We start from the raw sequence: 26,531 nt of genomic DNA, 5'->3' as shown, positions 1-26,531 counted from the left end.
AATGAGGAAGGAGGCGAGGATGAAATGGGAGGACATTATGAGAGGCCCTGGCAGGTGGAGTATTGGGAGCTCAGGGGAGAAGTGAGTCATGGTGCCTCTCAGAGGGTGTGGTGCAGGCGGGCCAGGCAGGGCAGGGTTTCGATGGGAGGAGGGGGTGTTCCCTATTGCAGTGTCAACAGTGGAGGAGCCGTCTTTCAGTCAGGGATTGCCTGGGCTTCCTTAACCTTGAGCAAAAGAGATGGCTGAAATTGTTTAGATGATTTCTTTCCCCGCTCAAGCAATCACAACAATCTAATTGCTTGGCTTAGTATATTGAAGGTGAACCTGCTACAGATGTTTTAGACCAAACCATATTTACTGCTCACACTCTTTCTTTGGTAATTTAATTTGATCAGTTTATTTGAACAAATATGGAATTAGGAGGAGTTTTGAAAAGAAATACCTTTAATGATTTCTGTGATGTTTCCAAATAGATTATAAAAGTGGTAATTATCCATTCATCCTGGATTTTTCAAGGACATTCCTAAGTGTGACATGAGAATAATTCACTACTTCCTTTTTATTTTATCTGAGGGTTTATATTCTTTTTAAAGTAAAAAAAAAAATTAGCAATGATTTGGGTTGAAAACTTAACCTTTAATATTAGTCTTTTTTAAGAGACTTGAAATCACTGTTATTTTGACTTTGACTTAATATCATTCAAATCTTTAAAACCATTGTTTTGGAAAAGGGGTTTGGCAATATCCAATTTTGTCATTGTTGTTAGGTTAACCGCATTTAACCTTGGAAAAATGTGTTTTATTTTGCTTTTTGCAGAGTGGCCTCTACTTTGACCAGAGAAACTATAGCAGTCTTAGACATAGCAAACCCACCTCTGCCTACTATTCTCGGGTTTGTCACAGGATTTTTTGACTTTATTTGTTTTATCCAACTTTAACACGTTTCTAATCCCCTGTTTTGCAGTTTGACTAGTTAGGACTAATCTGTGAATGTCTGTGTTTGTACAGGTTTGTGATAACTGAATTCACATTGTCTGTGTGAGTGTATCTTTAAATGATGGTAACCATTGAATCACCATATTTATTAATGAGTACCATTTTTTCCAATTTTTTAAGTGAAAAATATTTACATTTACAAAAAAGTTCAAAGAATTATATAGTAACCACCCACATACCTATACTCAGATTCAACAATTAACATTTTTACTATATTTCCTTTATCGTGTAATTATCTGTCTGACTGTCCCACTATGTTTCCACCAGTCCATCTTTTGGGGAAGGACACATTTCAAAATAAGTTGTAGGCATCCATACGCATCACAGTGTATGTCCTTTTACTAAAAATGTACATGTGGAAATATATAAGTGTGATGAGAGGGAATTCCCTGGTGGTCCAGTGGTTAGGTCTCAGCGCTTCCACTGCCAGGGCCTGAGTTCAGTCCCTGATTGGGGAACTAAGATCCCACAAAAAAATATGTAATGAGAAGAATGTAATTATGTAATGTGAGATCTCTTGTTCTTTCAAGGCATTTGGCATACTATACATTTAGAACATATTAAATATATGGCACATAATACATTTTAAATAATTCAGTTGTCGAAACCTGCATACATGATTTAGTCTTATTTTCCATGTCTGATTGGACTTAGTGAAAAAGAACTGAAAATGTATTGAGATGACATCAGCAGAAAAGATTTAATTCCTTTTTAAATAATGCTGTGCCTTGTTTAATGCATGGATTCACTGTGACCAGTATAATTTATCTAATTAAACTAAGGCACTTTGCCCATGGCTTGTTCTGAAATATAGGTTTTCTAATCCATTTGGAAAAGAGTGTTTATAGCAATAACTCAGAGCTCATTTACCTGGCTCCCCAGTAATCAGGATAAGCCCATTTAATGTCACAGGAGCTGCTGGTAACTGCTGCGACGTGGCCACGGTTTGCCACACTCCCTGTGCCATGGCCCTTGTTCCCTGAACATTTTCCTAGGTGGCCCTCTCATCTCCTAATATTAATGTTCAAAGACCAATGGGACTTGAAACACATTTATAGAAAACGGTTCCAAGTGTTTTTCTTTCTGCTCCCTTAAAATTGATAGTCAAAGAGATTTCTAATGGTTAAGTTTTTCTCACTTTGTGTGTCACTTAACTGCCTTAAACACTTAGGAATTACTAATCAATTATGGAATATAAAATAAACATAAGCTTTCTGCTTTCATGATTGTGAGACCAATTCTCCCTTTCTTTTCTTGCTTGTGTTTTGTTTTTGTTTCTTAGCAGTCTTCCTCCCTGTACAGCGACCCTCTGGCGACGTCCAAGAGCTACAGGGTTAGTACTTCCTGAGGAGTGTGGTGCCCTCAGAGCTGCCGGTTACTTTCCTTTGGGTTAAATCATGTGCTTTCTCCATAGGCCTCCTCCACTGTAAATTCTGGTCTGCTGAGAAGTGCCAGTCTGGTTTGTATTTTCCACTTCCAATGTGTGTACTCTTGGCGGAACCATTGTCACAGTGCTGACTCTAGCTTGACATCTTTCCTCCAAAATAGCCAAGGACACGTGGCTTTAGTGCTGTGTGTACTGCAAAATGTGCTGCCTGTGCTTATAGCACAAAACTTTCAGGGAGTAAATACGAGCGTATTCTCCTCACAGTGGTAGATACTGCTGGCTGTTGGTGGGCCCTTGCCTAGGATTGGCTTCCTATAGAGGAGGTGGATTTGCATGGGTTCCACTCCACTTGCATCCTTGTATGAGATGGCTGCCTAGGCATGGGATGTCGTATTTTGGAGGGGAACAGCTGTGGCCTTGGTCACATCAATACTCGGCTCTAATGAAGCCAGCTGACTCGAAAGCCAAAACAATCACTCTGTGTAATGTGCAATTGTGAGTTGGTTGCTTTCAGGCTGTTTGTTTTGTTGTGGCCTCTTCTAGTGGCCGGGAACCTGAGGCTTTGTGCTTAATTTTATCATGACAGTGGGCAAAGCTTTCTGTACCTCACTTTCTTCCCTGTTTTCTTCCCTCTTTTGAGAGAATAAATTGGTAAATGTTCTCCTAATTTCATAACATGATGATGAAAGGCAATGCTGTAACCAGTGGTGCTTTTTGAAATGAAGTGTGAGCCTGAAGCTTTCCCGAGGCTGATGCAGGAATTTATGCAGACATAAATGAGTGCTATCACCTTGGGAGGCTGTGCACTTAAACACTGTTCTTCAGTGTTTTTGGAACTGAGTGCTTTGAAGAAGTTATATCACTTTGAAAATAACTCTGACGCTGAATGGCTAAATGGTATTTCCTTTGTTCTTCAGGTGTCATTGTATAATGGTGGATTATATAACCCTTACGGTTCTCGAACTGTAAGTCCAAGCAGGGGGAGGTGGTGAGGGGGGCGATGTGTAGGTGGGCACAGTTTACTTACAAAGAAAAAGCCATTTAATCTGACCTGTAATAACTCTCCAAGCTGTGACCCATCAGCTTGTCAACTGTGACTCTCCCCCAAGCTGTGAGAAAGCGCCTGCTGCAAACCGAGGCTTCAAGTGTGAAGGCAGTACAAGCAGAGAAACCTCTTTTCTGGCTCATTCGTTCCTCAGGAAGAGGATGAGAATAGTGCTTCTCGGGGCACCCCCTTCTCTCCTTGCTCTTGCCATGGGCTGCTGGGTCATGAGGGTAGAAGTGCAGTAGGGCTGCAGCCGGGGGAGTAACAGTTACCTTCACCTGGGGACCAGGGTGAGTCAGGTCCAGGGGCACTGATGTATTCCCAGCGGGAAAAGGAGCTGATCGTTATTGTAAAGCCTGTCTTCTTGGAAACTTTATAGCCATCTGAATACAGTTTTCACTCATCAAAAACGAGTTCATCCCGAAGCAGTCCTGTGGTGAGCTGCCTAGTCTCTTTGCATGTTCTGTAGACACTTCTGATTGGTGCATTAATCTGTACTCACAGTTCAGAGTATTGAGGGTGTGGTGTGTTTCACCCTTTTGTGCATGGATTGCCATTTTCTTTCAGTACACAAACTCAAGAACTAATTTGTCTGAATTGCTGGTTTCTGTATGAGTGTGATTTAGCACATAATTCTTAAATAAGTCTGAATCTAGTGCCATTAGAATTTTTTTTTTTGTAACTGTCATTTGGAAATGCTTTTTTTTTCCCCTAGTGGTGGTAATTAAGGGTGTGAGTTAGCTGCCCTATCCTTTTTCTTTCTCCTTTTCGTCTCTACTTTCTACATTGAGCCATTCCACTTGCTTCCTAGCCCTTCAATCAGTGGCGTGAGAGAAGAAATGAAATATGTCAACTTTTTAAAAATTGGTACATAAAACACGAAACTGGGACGATTCTAATTACCCAGTCTTTCTAGAGTATTAAAACTTGTTTTAAATTTGTAAACATAATATTAGCTTAAGGAAAGTACAGAGTAAAAGTCCTCTGACCCTTTTCTCCTGCTTCTGTCCCCCAAATGCAACCTCTGTTTGTGTATGTCCTTTCAGAGATATTTTATGTCTGTGCACGTGTCCTGTTTGAACAGCATGCAAGTGATTCATGTGCATAATGCTGCTTAACATGTTTTCTTTACTCATGGTATCGTTTCACATCAGTATATAAAGATTTATTTTATTCTTTTTGAGGGGCGGACATTTAAAAGATTTAAAAAATCAAGTCATGTCCCTTTCTGTTTCCACTAAGTGCCTCTGGAGATTAGTTTGTCAGCACATTTTTTTAATGGCAGTGTATCATCATTCTGTTAGTGCCTGGGCTATACATTTTAAAAATTGCTCCTGTTTTGATGAGCTTTTAGGTTGTATCTATTTTTGCTACAATAGATACTTGTACAATGAACATGCTTATACAAGAATATTTTTGTGTACTTATATGAGTAGATCTGCATGGTAAACTGCTAATCATGAAATGATGGGAACCAAAGAGTATGTACATTTATATATTACCGTATTACCCACCAAAAAGACTGTGCTAATTACTATTTTTAATAGCAAATTATGACTTTTTTAGGATCCACCTTGTTATCCTTGATGATGTTAAAATTGGAGAAATTATTAAGAAATTTCTTAAAGGTCAGCATAGGTTATTTTGTGGAGTAGAATAGACAAGTTATATGGACTTTCCTCTATGTATGTTTGACTCATTTTTCCTGCCATTTCCAAGTGACATTTATCAAGGATTCCACTCTTACAGTTAACAAAAAGTTATTAAAGGGTTGTTTAAGGAGATAAAAGCTTTTTCACAGGAGGAAGTTTATTTTTAACCCACCTGGTAATAAAATTTCACTTGGCAATTCTTGATGTCATTTTTAGTGTCCCAACTGTGATGGTCCCTTGCCAAAAAACAAATTATGGTAATGTTTTTAGTCAAGTGTAGAATCTTGTCCTTGTGTGCTGGCTAAATGTTATTTCATTTGCAAGCTGGGACTCAGAGTTATTACCCCAGTGATGCCAGAATGGCCCCTTAGTGACGTCAGAATGGAGGCAGCCTGTACACACTGAAGGAGCGTCTTCCACTGCTGCTGAAAGAGGGAGGGGACTGCGCAGTAATGTTAGAAATACCTCCGTGTGCTGCACAGGAGTGAGTGAAGGACAATAGGAGTCATCATTTCAGTGTCCTTGGTGGTAGGAAATTCTGTGTTTGACACATTATTTCATTTGAGGAGATTGTTTTTCTCTCCCATACTAAAAGACAGTGTATTTATTGACTTAATGAAGTATAAGATTATAAGTCATTGTAATCAATGGATCCCAGAGGGCCTCGAAGTTTAAAAAGCATGAGGTCCCTAGCAGGCTTTGGCTAGTAGAGTCATGCTTCACCCCTCTTTTTCTTTCATTTAACTTAAAAGGTAAATTAAATACTGTTTTAATCTTTGTGCTTTTTGGCACTGTCTTTTGGGTTTTGGTGATTGTTCATTATGCCTCAAAACAGCTTTTTGGTTTAATGGTGCACAGTAGTGGTGCTAATTACAAGCAATATTCATAGAGAGCATTTGCGTGTTTCCCAAAGCCTTCCTTCCTGTGCTGATTCTCACGGGAAGACCTGTAGTGAAACTGCATCTTTGTCATTATCTGCTTTTAATATCCATAGTTTATCGACGATGACACTGCAAGCGTTGCGTCTTCTGGTTGTGCCAGCCGTGGGCGAAGGGACAGCGTGGTGAGCGTGTTTTGCATGCAGACACATCTAATAAGTTTTAAAATTGCAGCACTGTGTGATCACATGAAATTATTGCAAACTGAAATTTGCACTTGACGAAATGAGCATTTTCTTCAAATTTAGTTTATATGAATAATTTACCTTCAGAAATGTATTCCTGAGAATACATTTTCTCAGTGGGCTGTGTAAGCTTTCCTAATGACACCTCTTATGTGCTGGTCATTATGTACTTGACAGATTTTCACTTTTTATTCTTTGTTGCTGTTTTATGCACATGCATGTATATGCACAGTTCCCCAAAAACAAAAAAATTCTCAAGATTAATGTTTCTACATTCTTTAAAACTCATTACTATGGATTACAAATCATGCTGCCATTAATTAGTAGTTTTCTTCGCTATGTATTTAACTATTGTTTAAATGTCTTTTAAGACCTGTGAATTTTTTGAGTTGCTGATGGCAAAATTTTGAAACACGTATGTTGTCATATGTGAAACGAATCACCAGTTCAGGGTCGATGCGTGTTATAGGATGCTCGGGGCTGGCGTGCAGGGATGACCCAGAGGGAGGATAAAGGGAGGAGGGAGGTGAGAGGGGGGTTCAGGAGGGGGAACTTATGTAAACCCAGGGCGAATTCATGTCAATGTATGGCAAAACCAACCAATATAATATTGTAAAATAATTTGCCTCAAATAAAAAATAAATTAATTACTTTTAAAAAAATAAAATAAAATGTGTCTTAGAATTCAACCAGAGTTACAATTGTAAAAGTAAGAAATAGCTTTGTTAGAATATAAATTACATGATTTCAGATTTTTTTTTTTTTTTTTATGAAGCAAGGAATTTTACAGAGAGCTGATGACATTTTTGCTATATTAAGAATTGATTTGAAAAGTACATTGAGGAGAATGGTGTGTCAGAGCTAGAAGAAAAAAAGAGAGCCCAATAACTGAGAGGCTATAGAGGCTATAATTCCTTTAAGAAATTAGAAGGCCATTTACTTTGAGTCATGTTTTGTGAAAGATTGTGAACCCACATTTTTCATAGAAAAGGGGAACAGAGCAAGAGTTTGTGAACTTTGTTGCCAGAAATACAGTGATTGAACTAAGACAGTTTTGGTTCCTTGGCAAGCCAGGTAATGCTCATAATCACAGCTGAAGAGGAAAGAACAGTCCCCAACACCCGAAAACACCCTGGAAAGTGATGGAGTGGAAAGGGCAGGGGCTTGTACCGTTGCTCCAACCTATTAATTGTATTAATAGTGATTTCTTTATTTATTATTTTTATTTATTTCTTTATTTCTTTAATGAGCATGAAATAACTATCTTTGTAGTTAGGCTTAATATATGAAATTCTGAGATAGTGGGTATCTTTATAGTATTATATGTAAATTTAAGTTGCATTACTATTACTGTAAACAAGAATACTATTGCTTGATCATCTCAGCTCTTCATAAAATTTCATATTTTTAAGCCTTAAAGAAGGCATCTGTGTGGATGGGCTTCCAGATTCCTTTCTGGAAGAGCAGAGTTTTTGAGCAGGGTAATCAGACAGAGCTGAGGTAAGCAGTAGCTGATGAGTGAGGAAGCAAATGTTCATTGATTAAAGCAATTATGCTTCAATAAAAAAATAAGAAAAAAATGTTCATTGTTTTTTAATTCAACAAATGCTTATGGAGTGAGTACCAGTTATATGTGAGGCACTGTGTTAAGTGCTGGGAATAATATGCTATGACACACAGGCCAGACTGCTGACTCCATGGAGCTTACATCCTAATGAAAGAAATAAGGGAGAAAACTGGTAAAGGAAGGAAGAAAAAGAGAAAGGAAACCCAGAGACTGTGAAGAGAAAAAGCAGGGGATAGAGGACATTGAGAGGAGTGTGTGTCCCTTCGGGATGGGGTGATCAGAGAAGGCGTCTCCAAGGGAGGTGACCTTTGAGCTGAGAGTTCTTAGGCCAGTGCCGACAGCTAAGGTGGGAAGAGACTGTTGTGTTTAGGGAACCAGAAAGAGGCCAGTGTAGTTCCTTCGACTTTTTATTCTACAGTTCCTGGTCCTGAGAAATATGAAAAAGAGGAAACTGTGGGAACTGGGTAAAAGGCACAGTAAATACTCTGCAGGTAGTTCTGCATTCAGCATATATGTGCTTAACAGAGTTGATAGCTATGATGCATTATACATTTGTGGAATATAGGAGAGGCTTTAGGTAAATGCTATCCAAGAATCCCTCGTGGTGAGGGTGATGCTCCTCTTCAGGCAGTAGATGATGATCTCTGTAGCACAGAACTCTGACTAAAATGAATAAGAGTTTATTTTAGGGAGCTGTGATGTCATCTTGGAACCCTTTACATTTCTTACTTACCTTCTTGAGTAGGTAATCACAGCACTTCCCTCATTTCATTTTGTGATACTTTATCACACAACGAAAAGAAAAAAAAAGGTTTCCTCCCATATGACAATGTTCTTATCGTTTTCTTCTCTCTCTTCTTAATTTTAAAGCATCTCATTTTTTTCTAACTGAAAGGTTTCTGCCGCTGATTATTTTAGTCGCTCCAATCGTAGGGGGAGCGTCGTCTCCGACGTGGATGATGTGAGCATCCCAGATCTGACCAGCGTGAGTGCAGCGCATGGGGACCCACTGTCTCAGGCTTGTAACTAACAGCTAATACAGTAGCTATTTTAAAATCAGAATTTAATTTAATTTATTTGAGTACACTAGCATTAAATAGTTTTTTGTTTTGTTTCAAAATGTATACATTGATATGTTCTTATTTTTTAAAACAATTTTTCCTATGGAAATTTTCCAGAAGCAGCCCAAACAATTACTGATACTTTGCCAATTTTGTTTCATCTATTTCTTCCTCTTTCCCTCCTTTTTTTCCCCTGAGTTATTTTAAAGCGAATCCTATACATCATGCTATTTCCCAGTAAATAGTTCAGTATGCCTCTCTAGTTAAGAACTTTTTTCTTATTTATTGTATCAGACCTAACGAAAGGATAAAAAACTCCTTAAAACCATCTAATACCTTTCCCATGTTTAGATATTCCTGATTGGTCTAAAATTTTTTCTTCTCTTTTCATTTTGGTGAATCTATAAATTTTTAGGTGGACTTTGAAGGTTGAACAGTAAAATACACTACTTAGTAGAATGTCACTGATTTGCCGTAACTGGGAAGAATCCGGATAGATTTTGAACATTTGGATTATGGCATTGTTTTTGAAGAAATGCCTGTCTGTTGCTTTCACATTCATTATGTGTGCTCTGTGCTCAGTCATGTCCAGCTCTTTGCGACCCGGTGGACTGTAGCCTGTCCGCTCCTCTGTCCATGGAATTCTCCAGCAAGAATACTAGATTGGATTACCCGTTTCCTCCTCCAGGGGATCTTCCCAATCAGGGGTCCCCTGCATTGGCAGGCAGATTCTTTTACCACTGGGCCACCTGGGAAGCCCTCACGTTCATCAGGAACTGCATTTAGGAAAGAGTGTCCAGTAGAAATGCCTGGAGGCATTTACCTCACTGAAGGAGCCTGCAGCAGCAGATGTCTACCTGCCTGGTGTGCCTAACAGCCTGATTTTCCGTCTCTGACACCTCCTCTCTGTTGCTGACATTAGTGTTGTTTTTGTGTCGTTTTGCCCTTGAACCAACAACTGCTGTAGTTATCAGCTCTTTGAAGCAGATGAGGCAGAGTTTCTTAACAAAAATTAGACCCTTTTTCTAATGAAGAGATAGTTCTTTATATTTAGCACATCACAGATGGTGTTTAAATAGCTACTTCTGAATGACTAATCCTAGAAAACAATTCTAAGTGTGGTCCTCAAGTATTCCAGATTGTTAGCTCTCAAAGCTGGCTGAGCAACAGCCCCTGTCTTGGCTTTCATCAGATCAAAGAATCTCTCTGCACCCAAGTTAGAAGACTGGCTCCCAGATCCTTCCCCTGAAATATTGCTTATTTGATTAATTTGCTTATTAACCTGTTTTTTCATAGATATAATCAATTTAATTTATTATGTACACCCTTTCTCTTAAAAACTTTGATCCGTTTAGTACCTGATGTGATGTCTGAGTTACTGGTTATGTCCTCCTTAGGTTTATTTTTTCGCAGTTCATTTTAGTAACTATACAGAAGTTAAAAGATTGACTTTATTTTTAAAGTCTTCTACTGCTGCTTCTAATTAAATAAAACTCTTCTCCCAGTAATTATTTTGATTTATCTACACGTTTTAATAAAAATTATACATATTTAAGATATATAACTAATAATTTGGATTTGATACACATGTATATAGGCTTCTTGTTGTAAATTTAGTTGCTAAGTAGTGTCCAACTCTTTTGCAACCCCATGGACTGTAGCCTGCCAGGTTCCTCTGTCCATGGGATTTCCCAGGCAAGAATAATGGAGTGGGTTGCCATTTCCTTCTCTAGGGGTTCTTGCCATCCAGGGACAAAACCCGCATCTCCTCCATTGGCAAGTGAATTCTTTACCACTGAGCCACCAGGGAGGCCCCCATATAGGCTCTGTATATGTATGTCAAGTCATGCTGTGCACCTTATAACATAAGCACAGGATTCTCCAGAGCGTTAGTTAGTAAACTTAGCCAGCACCCTGTTTTATAGCCTATGAGCCACAGTGATTTTTTTTTTTTTTCCTGAATCCTGAATGGTTGTCTAAGTACCCATGTAATATCCTTAATTTTGCCTTTTGGCACAGCCTAATATATGTGTATATGTTGGTCCCCTCTCGAGCAAAAAAAAAAAAAAAAAGTCTAATATTATTTCCTCTAAAGGTTATACTGTAATTCAGCTCATTATAAACAAAAAATGGACTTGATGTTGGTAAGATCTCCACCCCCCACTCCCTCACATATATGCTTTTTAAAAGGATAAGCTGAAATCTGCATTTTTATGTGAAATATCTTGGGTTTTGTTTTTTTTTTTTAAGTAGTGAAGTATTCACTTTTATTCAGCAAGCAACTGGATTTTTTTTCAGTCTGGGCATTTTCAGGACAGCATAATTTGGCATGAAGCAAAAATTCCTATAAAGGGATTTTCTTATTAAATATGATCCTGTGACATTTTGAACAAACTCCTCATTAATGCCTATGGACTACATTTTATACTAAATACCGTTTAAAAAAGATTTACTGAGGTGCTGGGAGAGGGACAGGAAGACTTAAGCCAGTTTAATATTGCTCAGAAAATGTGAGGAACAAAGGACAAACCAGTAGTTACCACTGCTTCTGAAGAAAGAATCTTTGTGAAATATCTCAATTTTAAAATGCTAACAATGAATTAAAAATTTTTAAAGATAGCTTCTGGCTTCGCCATTGTGGATCAACATATGCGTAGCAGTCTGCTAGTTTATAGCATCTCAGCTCGAAGGTGCTGGAAAAGGTGCCAGGCCCTGCTTTGGCAGGACTCTGGTCACAGTGTGGTTGCCTTTGCCTCTTGTCTTGTCTTCTGCACTGTTTCCCTTTCTGTCCCTTGGGTTGGGCTAGAGTAAAGGAGAAGAATGTAAATGTGCTTAACTGTAGTTTTACTGATTATTAGTGATTAGACTGTTTCTGACTGGACTCCTCAGCTAGTTTTGCTTAAGGAGATTATTAATCGTTCCCTTCCCTTCTGTGGTTGCTTCCCTCCTGGCTCAGACAGTAGGGAATCTGTCTGCAAGGTGGGAGACCCGGGTTCGATCCCTGGGTTGGGAAGATCCCTGGAGAAGGAGATGGCAAACCACTCCAGTATTCTTGCCTGGAGAATCCCCATGAACAGAGGAGACTGGCGGGCTACAGTCCATAGGGTTGCAAAGAGTAGGACACGACTGAACAACTCACACTTACTCTCCTATGGTTGGGGAGTCAGATCTTCTGTTTTTAAGGGTTTTCTCCAAATAGAATTTTTAACACATTATATTAGATTTATGAAATGGGTAAAAAAATGGTTGCCGCTTGCTGGAAGTGGCTCTCCATATCAGATACGTGTAGCTCAGTTATGTCAAATCTCCAGTGTCCTTTTAAAAAAGAAATATAATTTGGAACAAAGTGCATCTTATTTCTAAACAACTCTTTCTATTTCTAAACAACACTTTCAAATGACGGTATTAAAATGTATTCATAACTAAAATTCTGTTTCCATTCAAAAAGATTCAGTTATGTTTTACCATTTTAGTAGGACAAAATTATCGGTCACAGTAGTCATATGCTGAAACAAGGTCAATGGGCCTCTTCATCTGAGAATAAGAAATACCTTTCTTTGAAGCAGAGGGTTTCAAAGATTTGACAAGATATGTATTCTAAGAAATATTTTTCATGTGCTAATTTCAACAAATAATCATGGAGTTTAGACTTAAAGAGAAACAATCTGTGTTCTCTGATGTTAAGAGCAAAGCATTTTGAGATTTCCCAGACATAGATAAGGTAAAGGCATTTATGACTGAAATATAGAAAAGATGATAGTTGACACTTTATTTACTGGTTGATAATTTGAAATTCTTAAAAGAAGCAATGAAGTTTGCCATCATGTGCCCTCCTTTGCAGATTAATATGAATGTAAAATATTATAAGCCTGTTAGCTAGCTTTCCATTTCCAACTATCAAGGAAACCCTTTTCTTGATTGGAAAATTACGTATTTAATTATTTAGGAATTTAATGACATAACATGTACTTGAAAGTTTTTGAGAATAGTAAGCTGTCATCAGTATTCATAAGCAAGTTCTGAGGTCTTTACTAATGATTTATTTTCAGTATTCTTTTCTATCTCAGTTTACTTTGCTTGTTTTACAAAATTGTGACAATATAGTATTATACATAGAGCCTTTGTTTTCTGATTTTTCGTATTACTATGTACTCATTTTTTCTGTTATTCATAAACAACAATTTTTGAAAAATCAGCTATAGTCACCATGTTTTACATTAACTCCTCAGACTTTATCTTACAGTTGAAAGTTTGTACCCTTTTACCAGCAGCATTTCCTTCTTTTATACCTTAGCATATTAAATATGATTCCATTTTATTCTGTTTAAGACCCTTTCCAGGATCTGGTGGCGTCTTTGGGTCATCATTTTGAACACTAACTTCTTGTTGTAGTGCAGCTATATAGACCTGGGGCATTTAGAATACCAGGTTTCCGCTAGCTGTTTGTCTAAGTGGAAGGCTGCACATGACAGAGCACAAGGAAGAGGATTGGGGAGTCTCTGGCCAAGTCCCTGCAGCCAAAATAACTGGGCTGCGGTGGGGCTGGTCTCAGCGCTTTTGCTGCCTCCACAATCCTGAAGTTTGGCGCGTGACCAGCCTGGGTTGCGGCAGTTCTGTCAGAGGATAGTGACAGCAGGAGAATCAGCCCTGTGGTCGACTAAGTCACTGATGCACCCTCTGAATTGTAAGATTTCTCTCAGTTGTCTGCCTGTTAAAAAATGGATGGGTTGGGGGTCATTTGTTTGAGAGTGAATTAAGGGACAGAATTTCAGATGGGCCTGGAGAATTGTTTCTGAATGCTGCCTGTGTTTCTCTCTAACTCATTAGAAGAAGAGAGTTGGAAGGTACTCTAAGGAGAATAAGGCAGTCTATTTAGATGTAGTATTTCTTTTGTTCTGAGGAATAGCACGTTAAATATTAAGCAAGATATTTTTACTAGTATACATATGAGGAAGCTGATTCCTTCTTATGGCAGTATTTGCCAACATGAAAAACTGTTGTTATTGCTTGTTTGTTTTAAGACCTTTCATACGTGGTTTTAAGAAGTCAAAATGAAATGATGTCCATTCTTTTTTAAGGGTATTATAGTAAGAAGCAGCAAAAAGAATTCAAAGTCTAAGAATTTATGTTCTGATTTAGTACTTATAGAAAAAAGTGTTTACTGAGACAGAAAAAGAACATGATAAATGTGAGTAATAAAAAGAAAAACTTTCAAATATGAGGAAGTTAGAGTGAAGTGATCTGAACTGAGCCAGAAATAATGATGTTTTGTGTTTTAATAATTAACTGAGGACAGTTTTCAAATCTCTAGATTGGATGGAAGGATTATTGGTCTTGAAGTTGGGGTCTGGGTATATTTTCATTTAGTTAAATTTCTCTGTGACTTTTTTTCTCCCTAGTGGTAATTGGGGTAGTATATACAAGTAAATAATATGAAAAATTGACAAAACTGAGATCTGGATCCAGCTCTGGCATTTAGTTGTTCATCCCTCAGCAAGATCTAAAATATCTTTTTCCTCAACTGTAAAGTCAAAGTTTTAGGCGAGACCTTTAAGGTACTCCTCTTCTTGAAACACTAACTGAAACAACTGTTAAGGCCTGTCTGTGAGAGCGGGGATAACTAGTTATGGTATGTCCAGACAGTAGGATACTATGCACTGTTAAACAAGGTCAGTCTGTAGGTGCAGAAGGAGTGTAGTTCATTTATTCATTCATCTGTCAAACTTTTAGTCCTTCTGTATGCCAGGTGCTATTCTTGGTGTTAGGAATACAGAAAAGAACATACAGACATGAAGTTTACATTAAAGAGAGAGATCAGATAATAAGTAGATTAATAAGTATCATGGGGTCAGGGAGTGATAAATGCCATGAAGAAAAATACTTTCTCTGATCTCTGAAACATGGTGAGGGAAAAGAGAATGTATGGGATGTATTTGGGACACCACTGTTAGAATTTTGTAAAGACTTGGGAATAGATTGCCCTTGAGGGTAGCACGTGCCCTTTCTGCTGTTTGATTTTTTTCTTTCTTTAGATACTTGTGCGTGTATTAGTTAAAAAGCAAAAACAAAAACCATACAACCAAATCCTCGGGCTGTGGAGAAATTTTTTTGAGGATACCTTTAACATGCTGTAGTCCAGTCTGAACTTTTTTGGCTAAGTATGCTAGCCTTATCTGTGTGTCCTGTGTACTAATAATGTAATAAAGTTTTTTGGCTTTTGGTTTTATCAGACTTTTTCTTCTGACATGTATGAGTATTTTTTTTTGTGTGTGTAACTATTGCAATGCTAGAGTTTACATTTATATGTACTTTTCTTTAATTGTTTCAAATACCATGAAAAGAAAAATCTATGCAAAAGCTCTAACTTTCTTCATAAGGATAGCTTGCGTACCCCGTCTTCCTTGAATAAGAGTTGAAGTTAGCATCTTGTCTTCTGTGTCCCAACTTTTATTTCAGTTTTAGTGTTTACGTTTAGGATCCAAATATCAGTTGAACTTGGAGAACTCAAATGGTGTCACTTCTTTTTTTCTTCCCCCTTAAAAAAAATCAAAATGCTCAACATCTTTTCTGATTTTTATCTCTGTTCTTTTCTAGTTGGATGAAAAATCTGATAAACAGTATGCTGAAAATTACACAAGGGTGAGTATATAAATTCCTATGGAAATTACGTTCTCGAGGTCACTAGCTTACTTTCTACTACTATTTTATTCTTGATTTTACAACTGTTTAACTCATGGAGTTACTCTTCCTTTCTTCATCTACTTCCTGTCCTTGACCCCCAAATTCCTCTGCAGTTGAATCATGTGAAGCCCTGGGAAGAGAAGAGACACTGCATTTTATTTCCTTGCGTGTCACCTCTTAAACTTGTGGCTGTTCTTTTGATTTTCATTCCTCTAGAATTTCATCCTGAGAAGAAACCATTACACACTGGAAATGGGGAAGTGTCTTTAGGAATGGTGGTGACAGACTCTGAAGGTTTTCTTTCTTTTTCCTATATAGATAAATTATTTCTTTGAAGTGAAATAATTCTTTTTAGGAGTTGCTTTGGTTTTTAAAAAAAAAAAAAGTCTCTAACTTTCTTCTAGAAACATTTTTAGAAAGCCATCCTAGGAAATTATCTGGATTAATTTTTCGCTGTGCCCCCAATGATATGCCAGTTCTGTCCAGTAGAAATATAGTGCAAGCCACAAATGTAAGCCACATGTGAACTTTCTAGCAGCCACACTAAAATAGTAAAAGGAAACAGATAAAATTAAATCAAATGATGTATTTTATTTAACCCCAATGTCCAAAATATTTTAAGCATAATCAACATGAAAACTTATCAGTGAGATATTTTACATTCTTTTTTCCACATCAAGACTTCGAAATCTGGTGTGTATTTCACACCTGAGAAAGAATTCTCAGTTTGGACCAGTCACATTCCAAGTGCTCAGTTGCCACGTGTGGCTCGTTGTCCGCTGAAATGAACAGCCCAAGTCTCTGCCGTTTATTAATTCAGGAGCATCATCCACAGCTAAGGGCAAAATGCTGTTGCTCTCAGCTGCAGACAGTGTCTCCAGCTTTTATCAATAAAGTGTTGGGAAAAGAAAAGGTTCTAAAGAAGCAGCTTCAGAAACCTAATAATTAGCATACCAACAGAGCATTCTGAAGCTGTTTAAAATCAAGCTGATGTCCTCACCCCAGCGCTGTTTACAGTACAGCAAAGATAAACTTAGAAAACAGACAGCTCTTCACACGAACTATTTCCTTCTTAGTGATTATGAATCCTAGATTCCAGAAGAGTGAGCAAATGCAGTTGTGCTGAGTATGCCTGGGCGCATCTCTGGGTAACCCCCGTTTCCTCCCCTCCCCACCACGGCCCGTCTAAATTGCTTGTGGACTGCATTCGCTGACTTCTCATCCACACTGTGTTAGAGCTCTTCCTGCCACCCTGCCCCACTTTTAGTTTCCACAGCAAATTTATTTTTAAAGAACTAAGACTTAAAAGTGTCATCTTTTTCTCTAGCCTTCATCTCGAAATTCTGCCTCAGCAACGACCCCTCTAAGTGGAAACTCATCCAGGCGAGGAAGTGGGGATACCAGCAGCTTAATAGACCCAGACACCTCATTAAGTGAATTGCGGGTAAACCGCCGTTTTGCTTTGCTTTTTATAAACATTTTATATTTTTGGCTTCTTTGTAGTATACTGGAACCATTTAACATATAATGTGACTTGGTAGGAAGGAAAGAAGTATGAGTTTTTTTAAAAAAAATTGTTAATACAGTTCAAGAATGTGACTAGGGTCTGAAAGGAAGAAGATTAGTTAATTCTTTTCTGTTCTCTTTCCTGAACATTTGATGGTATTTGGAATGAGCTCTGCTAGTTTACAAATGCCAAAAAAACTTTCTAATGTATATAAAAGTCATCCTTTCAAATAATTGGCCACATTTTAAATGGAAAATATGTGGATGTACAGGGAACCAGACTTTGGGGATTATTAGTCTTTTGAGCCATTATAGTATTATTTGGCTGCTTGAATACAGTTATCTCTCAGAGTTTCATGATAAGACAAGTAGAATAATATTTGGGATGACAGAAATACCTGAGTAATTAAAACTTATTTAACCCGTTAGTTGAGCCTCCAGTCTCATTAATAACCCTTTCAAGATGTCTGTGAATGTCTATTTGCTAAGCATGCTGTTTGTGAGGAACGGGGCAAGGGTAGTAATAAAAACTGCATTTATTCATTCATTCAGCGTTTATCGAGCACTTGGCCCCATAGGTTCAGGCAGTAAAACATACTTTGGAAACCTGAGGAATTCCGTGTTTCACATGGAAGACAAGTGGATATAAACCAGTAAAGCCAGGCAGTGTGGTACTATCATAGTAGCAAGAGTAAGGCTGTTAAGGGAATTCAGAGAAGCATCGTCTAAATTGGAAGAGATAACGAAAGGCTTTTCAGAGGAGACAGGGAGTGAAGGAACAGTAAAAATTAACCAGGCAAAGAAGCTGAAGCGTGAAGGTGCTCTCTGATAAATTCAGAGAACCGGAAGGTTATCTGTGTAGCAGAGTTGCCAGAGGATAGGACGGAAAGTGAGGATTCGTAATGGTTGAGAGAGAAGGCTGGAGGAGCAATGATGGGCCCCATCTCAGAACACTTCGTGTGGCCGCCTGAAAGGAATTCGGGTTCACCCTGACAGCAGTGGGGTATGAAGCAGGGAAGCGGCGCTATCTGATTTGCATTCCTCAAGGTTGACCACAGGCTGGAGGAACCGTGGAGGCAAGGAGAACTGTTACCTTGTGCTTGAACAGTGAGGAGGAGATGAGCAGGTCAAAACTGTAATGGGAGGAAATGCAGGCAGCTTCCTCTGAAGAGAGTAATGGAGGCTGGAAGTGGATTGGTCAATAGAGAGAGTGTTAAGGGAGGGGTTTTGCTTTCTTTTAAAGGCAGCCGTAGTTATTCTTTTCATTGGTTGGGTTGAGCCAGTAGAAAGAGACCATGAAGTTAAGAAAGGAGAGGAATAACTGAGCAGAAAGTGCCTGAGTGGGTGAGAGGAGTGTCCAGATAAGGCTGGGGGGAGGTGGGCGCCCCTTTCCCCGACACAGTAGAGGAGGAGGGAGGGACCGTCGGTGACCAGTCAGACTGCAGGCGGGTCAGGAGCAGGAGTCTGGTGTATGATACAGGCAGCTGGTACAGAGCGCTGAGGGTTCGCAGAGGCTCGGGAGGATTGCTGCAGTGGCGGTGGCTGTGCAGGAGGCAGCCCAGGTCACCCTAGCTCTGACTCTGAAGGGGCCAGTGGTGTTGAGATCTTAGTACCAGGCAGAAGCACGGGGGGCGCAAAGTAGGTAAGCTCAGCTCTTGCCTTCAAGTGCTGTTTTCTAGTCCAGCAGAAGACAGGAGGATGGGGCCTTCCAGCTTCAAACTCAGCTTGTGCTTGCTATTTACAACATCTTGGAAGGAAATGAGCTTGTATATCCTAGTATCTGGCTCCTAGTAGGCACTCTCTGGTGGCCCAGACAATAAAGAATCCGCCTGCAGTGCGGGAGACCTGGGTTCGATCCCCAGGTTGGGAAGATCCCCTGGAGAAGGAAATGGCAACCCACTCCAGTATTCTTGCCTGGGTAATCCCCATGGACAGAGGAGCCAGGCAGGCTGCAGTCCATGGAGTCACAAAGAGTGAGACACAGCCGAGCGACTAAGCACAGCACAGCGTAGGCACTTGATAAATGTCTGTTGAGGGAACCGAGGAGTAAAAGACAAGCCCACTGGGGAGGGAATGAAGAGGCAGGGGAAATGTTTATATAATGTAACTGTGCAGTAGGCCTTTGTTCCTGCCTGTAATTGTAGAGTTATGTTCAAGGGCCTGTAGCTGTTATTTCCAACCTAAATCAACCATCCAGAATAGATCTTATATAGCAAGGTTGGGTACAAGGGAGACAGTGTTTTCCATTTAAAATTTGACCTGCTTTACTTTTTTTTCTAAGGATTATGGTAACATTTGGAGGAAAGACTTTTCTCATCATTTAACTCAGGATAGACTGTCTCATTTGACATTGTATTTAAAAAGGTTTGTGTTTAATTTCCCTCCCTTTACTTTTCTTTCTCCCAAATGAATTGTGGTCAGCAACCAAGTCATTGAAAGACAACTTTGTTCATACCTAGTTTTACATTTTTTAAAAACTTCTGCATAACTCAGTAAAATTTTCAGCTTGTAATTAATTTGCTACATATTTTACTAGTTCTCGGTGAAGTGTTATACTCAAAATTATTTTAATGACTTATACAGTTTTCAAAATTGTGTTTTAAAAAACATTATAAGCTATAGCTTTGGTCCATACACAGCCCTGCCCCTGTTTGCTAATATTGCTTCAACAGGAGTCAATGCCAAGAAAATTTTTAATATGTTGAATTGGTTACTCTAGGGCCTTCCCCCGCCCCACCATCACCTGTGCTGTTTGGAGTGGCAGTTACATTTGTGTACTTTGACTTCTCTTCTTTTGGTCTGGTCTATACAGAAGTAATTCACATTTTCATGAATCCTTTGAGACTTTGCGTGTGTGGTTTTATGCAATGGTTCATTCCTATGTCCTACAGGATATCTATGACCTTAAGGACCAGATTCAGGATGTAGAAGGGAGATACATGCAGGGGCTTAAAGAACTAAAGGTATCAGGGCCCTTTCTGCAGCCCAAGCATGCTCTCTGTGCGCAGAAGTGTCAGTAACGGTGGTTTCACGGGTTCTCTTAACCCCACTGCACATGGCTTTACTAACAGTGTTTGTCTTTCAATCGTGTGCTTAACCTGCAGTGAAAGACGAACTTCAGTCTCTGCTGATATTTACGTGTGTGGTGTAGCTTTTGGAATATTCAGCAAAAGATAGCCAGCCTCAGTTTTTAAACCTTGTAAAATACTTACATATCCCTTATGTCTTAGCCTTACAAAATTGAGTTAGGCAAAAACCTAAGAAGTGTTCTAAGAATATTTTTTTTATTGAGAATTAAACCTTAAAATTCTTCCAAGCGAAATAAAAGAGCATTGACTATTTCTGTCACCAAATTCAGTCAGTGTTAGAAACAGGAGGAAGAAGCATCTGAGAGAGAGCATTACTATAAATAATCCCTGTGGTGGAAAGACCCTGAGGCCTGAGGACTGTGTTTTTGGTGGTGTTTTTACATACAGGTCAAGAAGGGTTACACAGATTCAGTGCCTTAAAGAATCTGGAGATAAATTTAAATAGGGATCTTCCCTGGTGGCTCAGACGGTAAAGAGTCTCCCTACAATGCAGGAGATCAGGTTCAATCCCTGGGTTGGGAAGATCCCCTGGAGAAGGGAACGGCAACCCACTCCAGTCTTCTTGCCTGGAGAATTCCATGGACAGAGACTATAGTCCATAAGGTCACAAAGAGTCAGACACAATTGAGCGACGAATACTTTCACTTTTTAAATGGTAGCAAGAATGGCTACCAGTTTTCAATAGAAGTGTAGGTGTGTGGCAGACATTTTAGTTATAATTGGCCCTTGATTATCATGCTCCTCCCTGTGTTTTCTTAAGTCCAGATCTAATATTATGAATTACTGTAAGTTTCTCTGAACACAGGTAGTTCCCTATTTAATATAGAAACAGACACCAGGCCTCTAAAAATGTGTAAACAAGGCATTCAGAAAGGTGACTTGGGCAATGCCCCAGGACCACAGTATGAACCTAACAGGCAAAGGCTTTGCTCAGCTGCCCTGGCATGACTGGACTTGGGCCAACTACCAGCCAAAACCTTCATGCAGGTGCTTGTGACCCGGAAGGCACACAGTTAAGACTCAGGCCCAGAAAGGGTGGGAAGGCCTTGGAGAGCCTTCTTGGGACGCGTGGACACCACCGACAGCCATGTGTGGGCATTGGTGAACAGCAGGAGAATCCCAGTTACTGTGCCTATGTGCTCACTTAGCCTTATTGCTTTCATCTTCAAGTTTTGGAGCTATGACTTGGAAATGTCTTAGATCAAGGGAAGAAACCCAGGACTTCGCAGTCAGTCAGTACATTCATTTTAAAGTATTGAATGTAACATAATGTATCAGAAAAGCAAATGATTCAGAGGAATTCTTACTTGTTTTTCATTTTATTTTGAACATTTTCCTCTTTTTGACCTACCATTTATTACATTCTTTGAAGGATACAGGAAACAGATTCACCTTATTTGAGACTCTGAACAGATAAGACCCCTTTTCTTAATTCATAGTTAGTGTATAATTGAACTTGATTTCAGATTATGTTTATCCTTGAAATGAGTCTTTTAAACAGAAGAAAAAAATCATTTACGAAATCATCCAGTTGGTCAGAGCACAGTAGTGTCGATGTACCCATATCCTATTAAAAAAGGATGCGAGATCATTGCTTATGACATTATTCTCAAGTATGTCTGCCTGTGAGGGGTGTTTCCCACTCCAACATCCATCCGTCGTCACCTGGATCTCATTAATAGCACAGATTGCTGGACTCTACTCCCAGATTTTCTCATTGAAAAAGTCTAGGATGGGATTATTGAAAATTTGCATTTTTAGCCAGGTCTTACATAATGTTGTTGCTTCTAGTCCAGAACCTACACTGAAAATCAATTCCTTAGATACATTTAGATAAACTAATTCCTTATGGGTACCGCTGTGTGAACTAGATTAAAATCATTAAAACTACCTTGACACTTAAACTAGTCCTCTGTGGCCTGTTGTTTAAAGAGAAGTAACTTCCATACATTTTATGTCAGTTTTATTATTTTAATGTTGTATCCTTGCAGCTGCTGCTTAAACTGCCTCAGACTCTGGGGTTCATGCAGTCATGCCCCATTTTGTATGGGATTGAGTTGTGAGGATGACTTTTCTTTTCTTTTTTTTTCTTTTTTGCTATTTGTCTCTAAGATGGATCAGAATCATTCTAAACTCTGCATTGTATGGGGTTGGCCTAAAAGTTGTTCATTTTTTCTGGAAAAAAAAACCCCAACATTAATAGGCTACTGATTTGTGAACAGTTAAGTGTATTAAGTGTATGTGTTTGTGTGTGTGTGTTTATTAAGATAAAATTCACGTGCCATAAAATTTACCTATTTAAAGTATACAGTGTAGTGGGTTTTTTTTGCATAGTCACAGAGTTGCACAGACATCAGCAGTTTTACAGTATTTTCATTACCCCAGAAAGAAACGCCATACTAATCAGCAGTTGTTCTCCATTCCTTCACTCCCAGACCACTAGTCAGTGTTGTCTTTTGTGAGTGACTTTTTACTTAATGTTTTCAAGATTCATCCATGTCATAATATGCATCTATGTATGTCCGTATGTGTGTATATATGTAAAAATTGCTGGGTAACATCCCAGTGTATAGATTTACTACTTTTTGTTTATCCATTTATTAGTTGATAGGCATTTGAATTGTTTATAGTTTGGAGCTATTATGAGTAATGCTGCCGTGAACATTTGTGTCCAGTTCTTCGTATAGATACATCTTTTCATTTCTCTTGGGCAGATTACCTAGAAATAGAAGTGTTGGGTCATATGGCAACTCTTATGTTTAACATTTTGACTTGCTGCCAGACTGTTTGCCCAAAGCAGCTACACTATTTTACATTTTCACTAGCAGTGTATGAGGATTCTGGTTTTTCCATTTCCTCACCAACACTTGTTATCCCTTTTTTAGATTTTGTATAATAGCCATCCTATTAAGTTTGGAGTAGTATCTCATTATGGTTTTGATCTTATTTCTTTAATCACTAATGATATTAAGAATATTTATTATTCTTACCATTTTATATCCTCTTTGGAGGAATATCTGTTCAAATCCTTTCCCATTTTAAAACTGAATTATGTGTCTTTTAATTGTTGATTTCTAAGTCTTCTTTATATATTCTAGATACAGGTACCTTATTAGATACAAGATTTACGAATGTTTTCTCCCATTTTTTGCATGGTCTTTTTTAATTTTCTTGATGTTATAGTTTGTAGCATAAAATTTTTAATTTTGATAAAGTCTGTTTTTTCTTACATTGATAGTTTGGTTTCATATCTGAGAAACCACTGCCTGCTCCAAAGTCATAAAGATTTACTTCTGTGTTTTGGGGGAAGAGTTTTATAATTTTGGCTTTTAATTTAGGACTGTGATCCATTTTGAGTTAATTTTGGGGTATGGTTTGAGGTGGGAGTCCACCTTTATTTGCTTGCATGTGGAGCTCAGCTGCCCCAACATAATTTATGAAAAAAACGATTTTTCCCACTGAGTTGTCTGGGTACCCTTGCCAAATATCAGTTGATCATAAATGTGTAAAGGATTCTGGGCTCTCAGAACCCTCAGTTCCAATATCATTGCTCTTTTATTTGTTAACATTTGCATCAGCATTTTAAAAATACAGAAGTGATGACTTTTTCTATGTGAAATGTTTTTCTTTTTAGCTTTAAAAATGTTGCTAGGTAATAGTAATCTACCAAAATAGAAGCAGCTAATTAAAAACAGACTGTAAGCTATTTTAGGCAGAAAACTTTGAAGTATATAAAAATTTAGGCATTTAGTGGTAGCACTTTTGGGGGGGCAGGGAGGGGGAGCTTGCAGTCGGGCTTGTGTTATCTGAGTTCCCCAGCCAGGGATTGAACCCAGGCCCTGCAGTGAAAGCATGGAGTCCTAACCACTGGACCGCCAGGGAATTCCCCTGGTAGCTCTCTTTTAAAAAAGAATTGTTTTTGTGTCGCTTAACTTATTGGTGGGAGGAGATGGGGACGACAGAGAATGAGACGGCTGGATGGCATCACCGACTCGATGGACATGAGTTTGAGTGAACTCCGGGAGTTGGTGATGGACAGGGAGGCCTGGCGTGCTGTGGTTCATGGGGTCACAAAGAGTCAGACACGACTGAGCGACTGAACTGAACTTATTTTAAATGGCTAATATTTGAATAATTTCCAGAGAAAATGTGTATACATTTATTAACATCATGCAGAACAGGAAAGTACTGAAAACACAGATCCAAGAAATGGTGAAATTCAAAGGAGTATGAAATTTGCTTGTATAAAAAGAGGCTATATTCCCTGTCATTGCATTCAGAGTACCAGATAGCTTGTTTTTGAAGACTGTAGGAGTAACATTTCTGAAGACATTAATGATTCTCCATTTTATGACTTTCACACTGTGACTCTTACATGTTGTCTGCATGCCTTTTCATCTTTCAGAGGCTGCGTTACTGCTTGATCTTGTTTTCTTGGGTAGCAGAGAGCCCATAAAAGTGCTCATAATGGCATTCTTGGCTTATTGTCGCCCTCCTGTTTTATGTGCATGTTACTAAACAGAGTTTCCAAAACTGCTTGTATTTTGCAAAAATGCATCTTCATGTGTTTGTGCCAGTGCTATAGGTGATGAATGTATTTTAGATATTAGACTGATGACTCTGACTTTCATTTAGGAGTCTTTATCTGAAGTGGAAGAAAAATACAAGAAAGCCATGGTTTCCAATGCACAGTTAGACAATGAGAAGAACAATTTGATATACCAAGTAGATACCCTCAAGGATGTTATTGAAGAGCAGGAGGAACAGATGGCGGAATTTTATAGAGAAAATGAAGAAAAATCAAAGGTAATTTGCTCATTTTACATCATGCCTTTCTCTGGGGTCAGAAAATTAAAACCTACTGTTTAAAAAGTACTGTTTTCTTCTGTAAATTGGGGCCAATAATACCTACATCATAGTTCTATGGTGAGGGGTTAATGATTATTACTGACTGTAAAGTGTTTATTTGGCACATAGTATGTGTTCAGTGAATGGTTGTTAGTATTATCGATGAAGAATAAAGGAGAATTAAAAATTTTTTTTAAAGTACAGGGTTTGATGGAAGAGGCCAGGGTCCCGGGGAATGGTATTTCCCTCAAAACTGGTTGCTGCAAGGAAATCGACAGAACATAAGACTGCCATTACTGGAATATTTTCCTTTTTTAATTTTTATAAGATTTAATTTATTTTCATAAGGGGAAACTTATCACCTCTTTACTTTCTGAAAACAGAATGCAGTTCAAATTTTATCTTTATTTTCTGTCTCTTAATTCGACAATTACAGTGAATTACTTCTTCCTGTTGTAACTGGCTGGAACTCCACAAAGCTCCAAAGGCTTTCAGTGAGATGGCTCGGTTTTTTTTCTCTTTTCTTTTTTTTTTTTCTCTTCTCTCTTCTTTTCTTCTCTCATTTTTCAAGAGAACCTGTTTCCTAAATGATTGGGGAGAATTCTCTAACCAGTTATTTGGAAACAGCAGTGTGGAGGTGTGGATCAGAAATCAGCAGATGTTTTCTTTAGCGATTTGTAAGCTCTATTGTTAAAATGTGCAGATGGAAAATAAAAGCCACTGCCCAAGGCCTGGTTTTGCCTTTTGACAGCCGCAGGAAACAAGTTGAGTTCCCTTAAAAGCTTATTGGGTTTTTTAAAAAGTGCTGAAATCAGTTCAAGCAGAGGACAGATGGATATTACTATGAAGAAATGAGTTGCGGTACATTGTATTTAAAAAAGAAAAGAAAAGAATTTTAGGAAATGTGCTTTGGTGAATTGTTAGAAGCAATAACACTCTGTATTTGTACGTAATAAAGGGAGAAAAGGTGTTAATATAACCTCTAAGAGACCCACATTATTACTATAGACTCTATAGGGATTTCTTGAGGGCTGAAAATGCTCATTCCAGTCTGTTTTCATCACTTTTACAAAGTGTTACGAAGTATTTGCAGCAGGGTTAGGGGAAGGAAGGCTGAAGAGGCAGAGTGCAGGAGATTTTTAGGGCAGCAGTGCTATTCTGTGTCATACATTGTACATGTATCACAACTCAGAGAGTGTACAACAGAGAGTGAACTCTAATGTCAGCTATGGGCTTTGAGTGACAATGACATGTCAGTGTAGGCACATTGATTGCAACAAATACACCTCTCTGGTTTAGGATGTTGATAGTGGGGGAAGGCTGTTCTGGGAGCGGGGAGGGAGCACAGGCGTATTTGGGAACTCTAGTTTTTGCTGGATTTTGCCTTAAACTCCTCGGAAAAAAATAACGTCTGTAAGCAAAAACATTAGGATAAGAAGACTTGCATGTAGATGAGGTGACAGGGGCTTCTGGGTGTTTGCATGTTGACGACAGTGGCTCACTGACTATGTGGTGGCGTCGATGGGTTCCTCTTTGATTCTTCCTGTATCTCATCAGCCAGTTTTGGAGAGTCCAAG

General features: G+C 38.6%; 1 protein-coding gene across 19 annotated transcripts in view; it reads left to right on the top strand.

The window, feature by feature from the left end:
* LRRFIP2 (LRR binding FLII interacting protein 2) overlaps positions 1-26,531 on the top strand; it is a 114,118-nt gene that overhangs the window by 63,625 nt on the left and 23,962 nt on the right. For 6 of the 19 annotated variants that reach the window (XM_088831537.1, XM_055414673.2, XM_055414672.2 and 3 more), the window contains 11 exons: positions 817-891; positions 2,278-2,328; positions 2,410-2,454; positions 3,300-3,347; positions 3,807-3,863; positions 6,074-6,142; positions 8,665-8,754; positions 15,425-15,469; positions 16,839-16,955; positions 19,909-19,980; positions 24,742-24,912. In XM_088831537.1, coding sequence (XP_088687663.1) covers positions 817-891; positions 2,278-2,328; positions 2,410-2,454; positions 3,300-3,347; positions 3,807-3,863; positions 6,074-6,142; positions 8,665-8,754; positions 15,425-15,469; positions 16,839-16,955; positions 19,909-19,980; positions 24,742-24,912 — 840 coding nt within the window. The remainder of the gene's footprint in view (positions 1-816; positions 892-2,277; positions 2,329-2,409; positions 2,455-3,299; positions 3,348-3,806; positions 3,864-6,073; positions 6,143-8,664; positions 8,755-15,424; positions 15,470-16,838; positions 16,956-19,908; positions 19,981-24,741; positions 24,913-26,531) is intronic. The other 13 variants (XM_088831542.1, XM_088831545.1, XM_088831546.1 and 10 more) reach the window with 4 other exon arrangements.

This window comes from Moschus berezovskii, chromosome 24, assembly GCF_049115385.1.
Source record: "Moschus berezovskii isolate FMDL1 chromosome 24, NW_MosBer_1.0, whole genome shotgun sequence".
In the NCBI taxonomy this organism is placed as follows: Eukaryota; Metazoa; Chordata; class Mammalia; order Artiodactyla; family Moschidae; genus Moschus; species Moschus berezovskii.
Note: the sequence above shows the minus strand (reverse complement) of the source record. Positions and strands in the feature narration are given on the sequence as shown.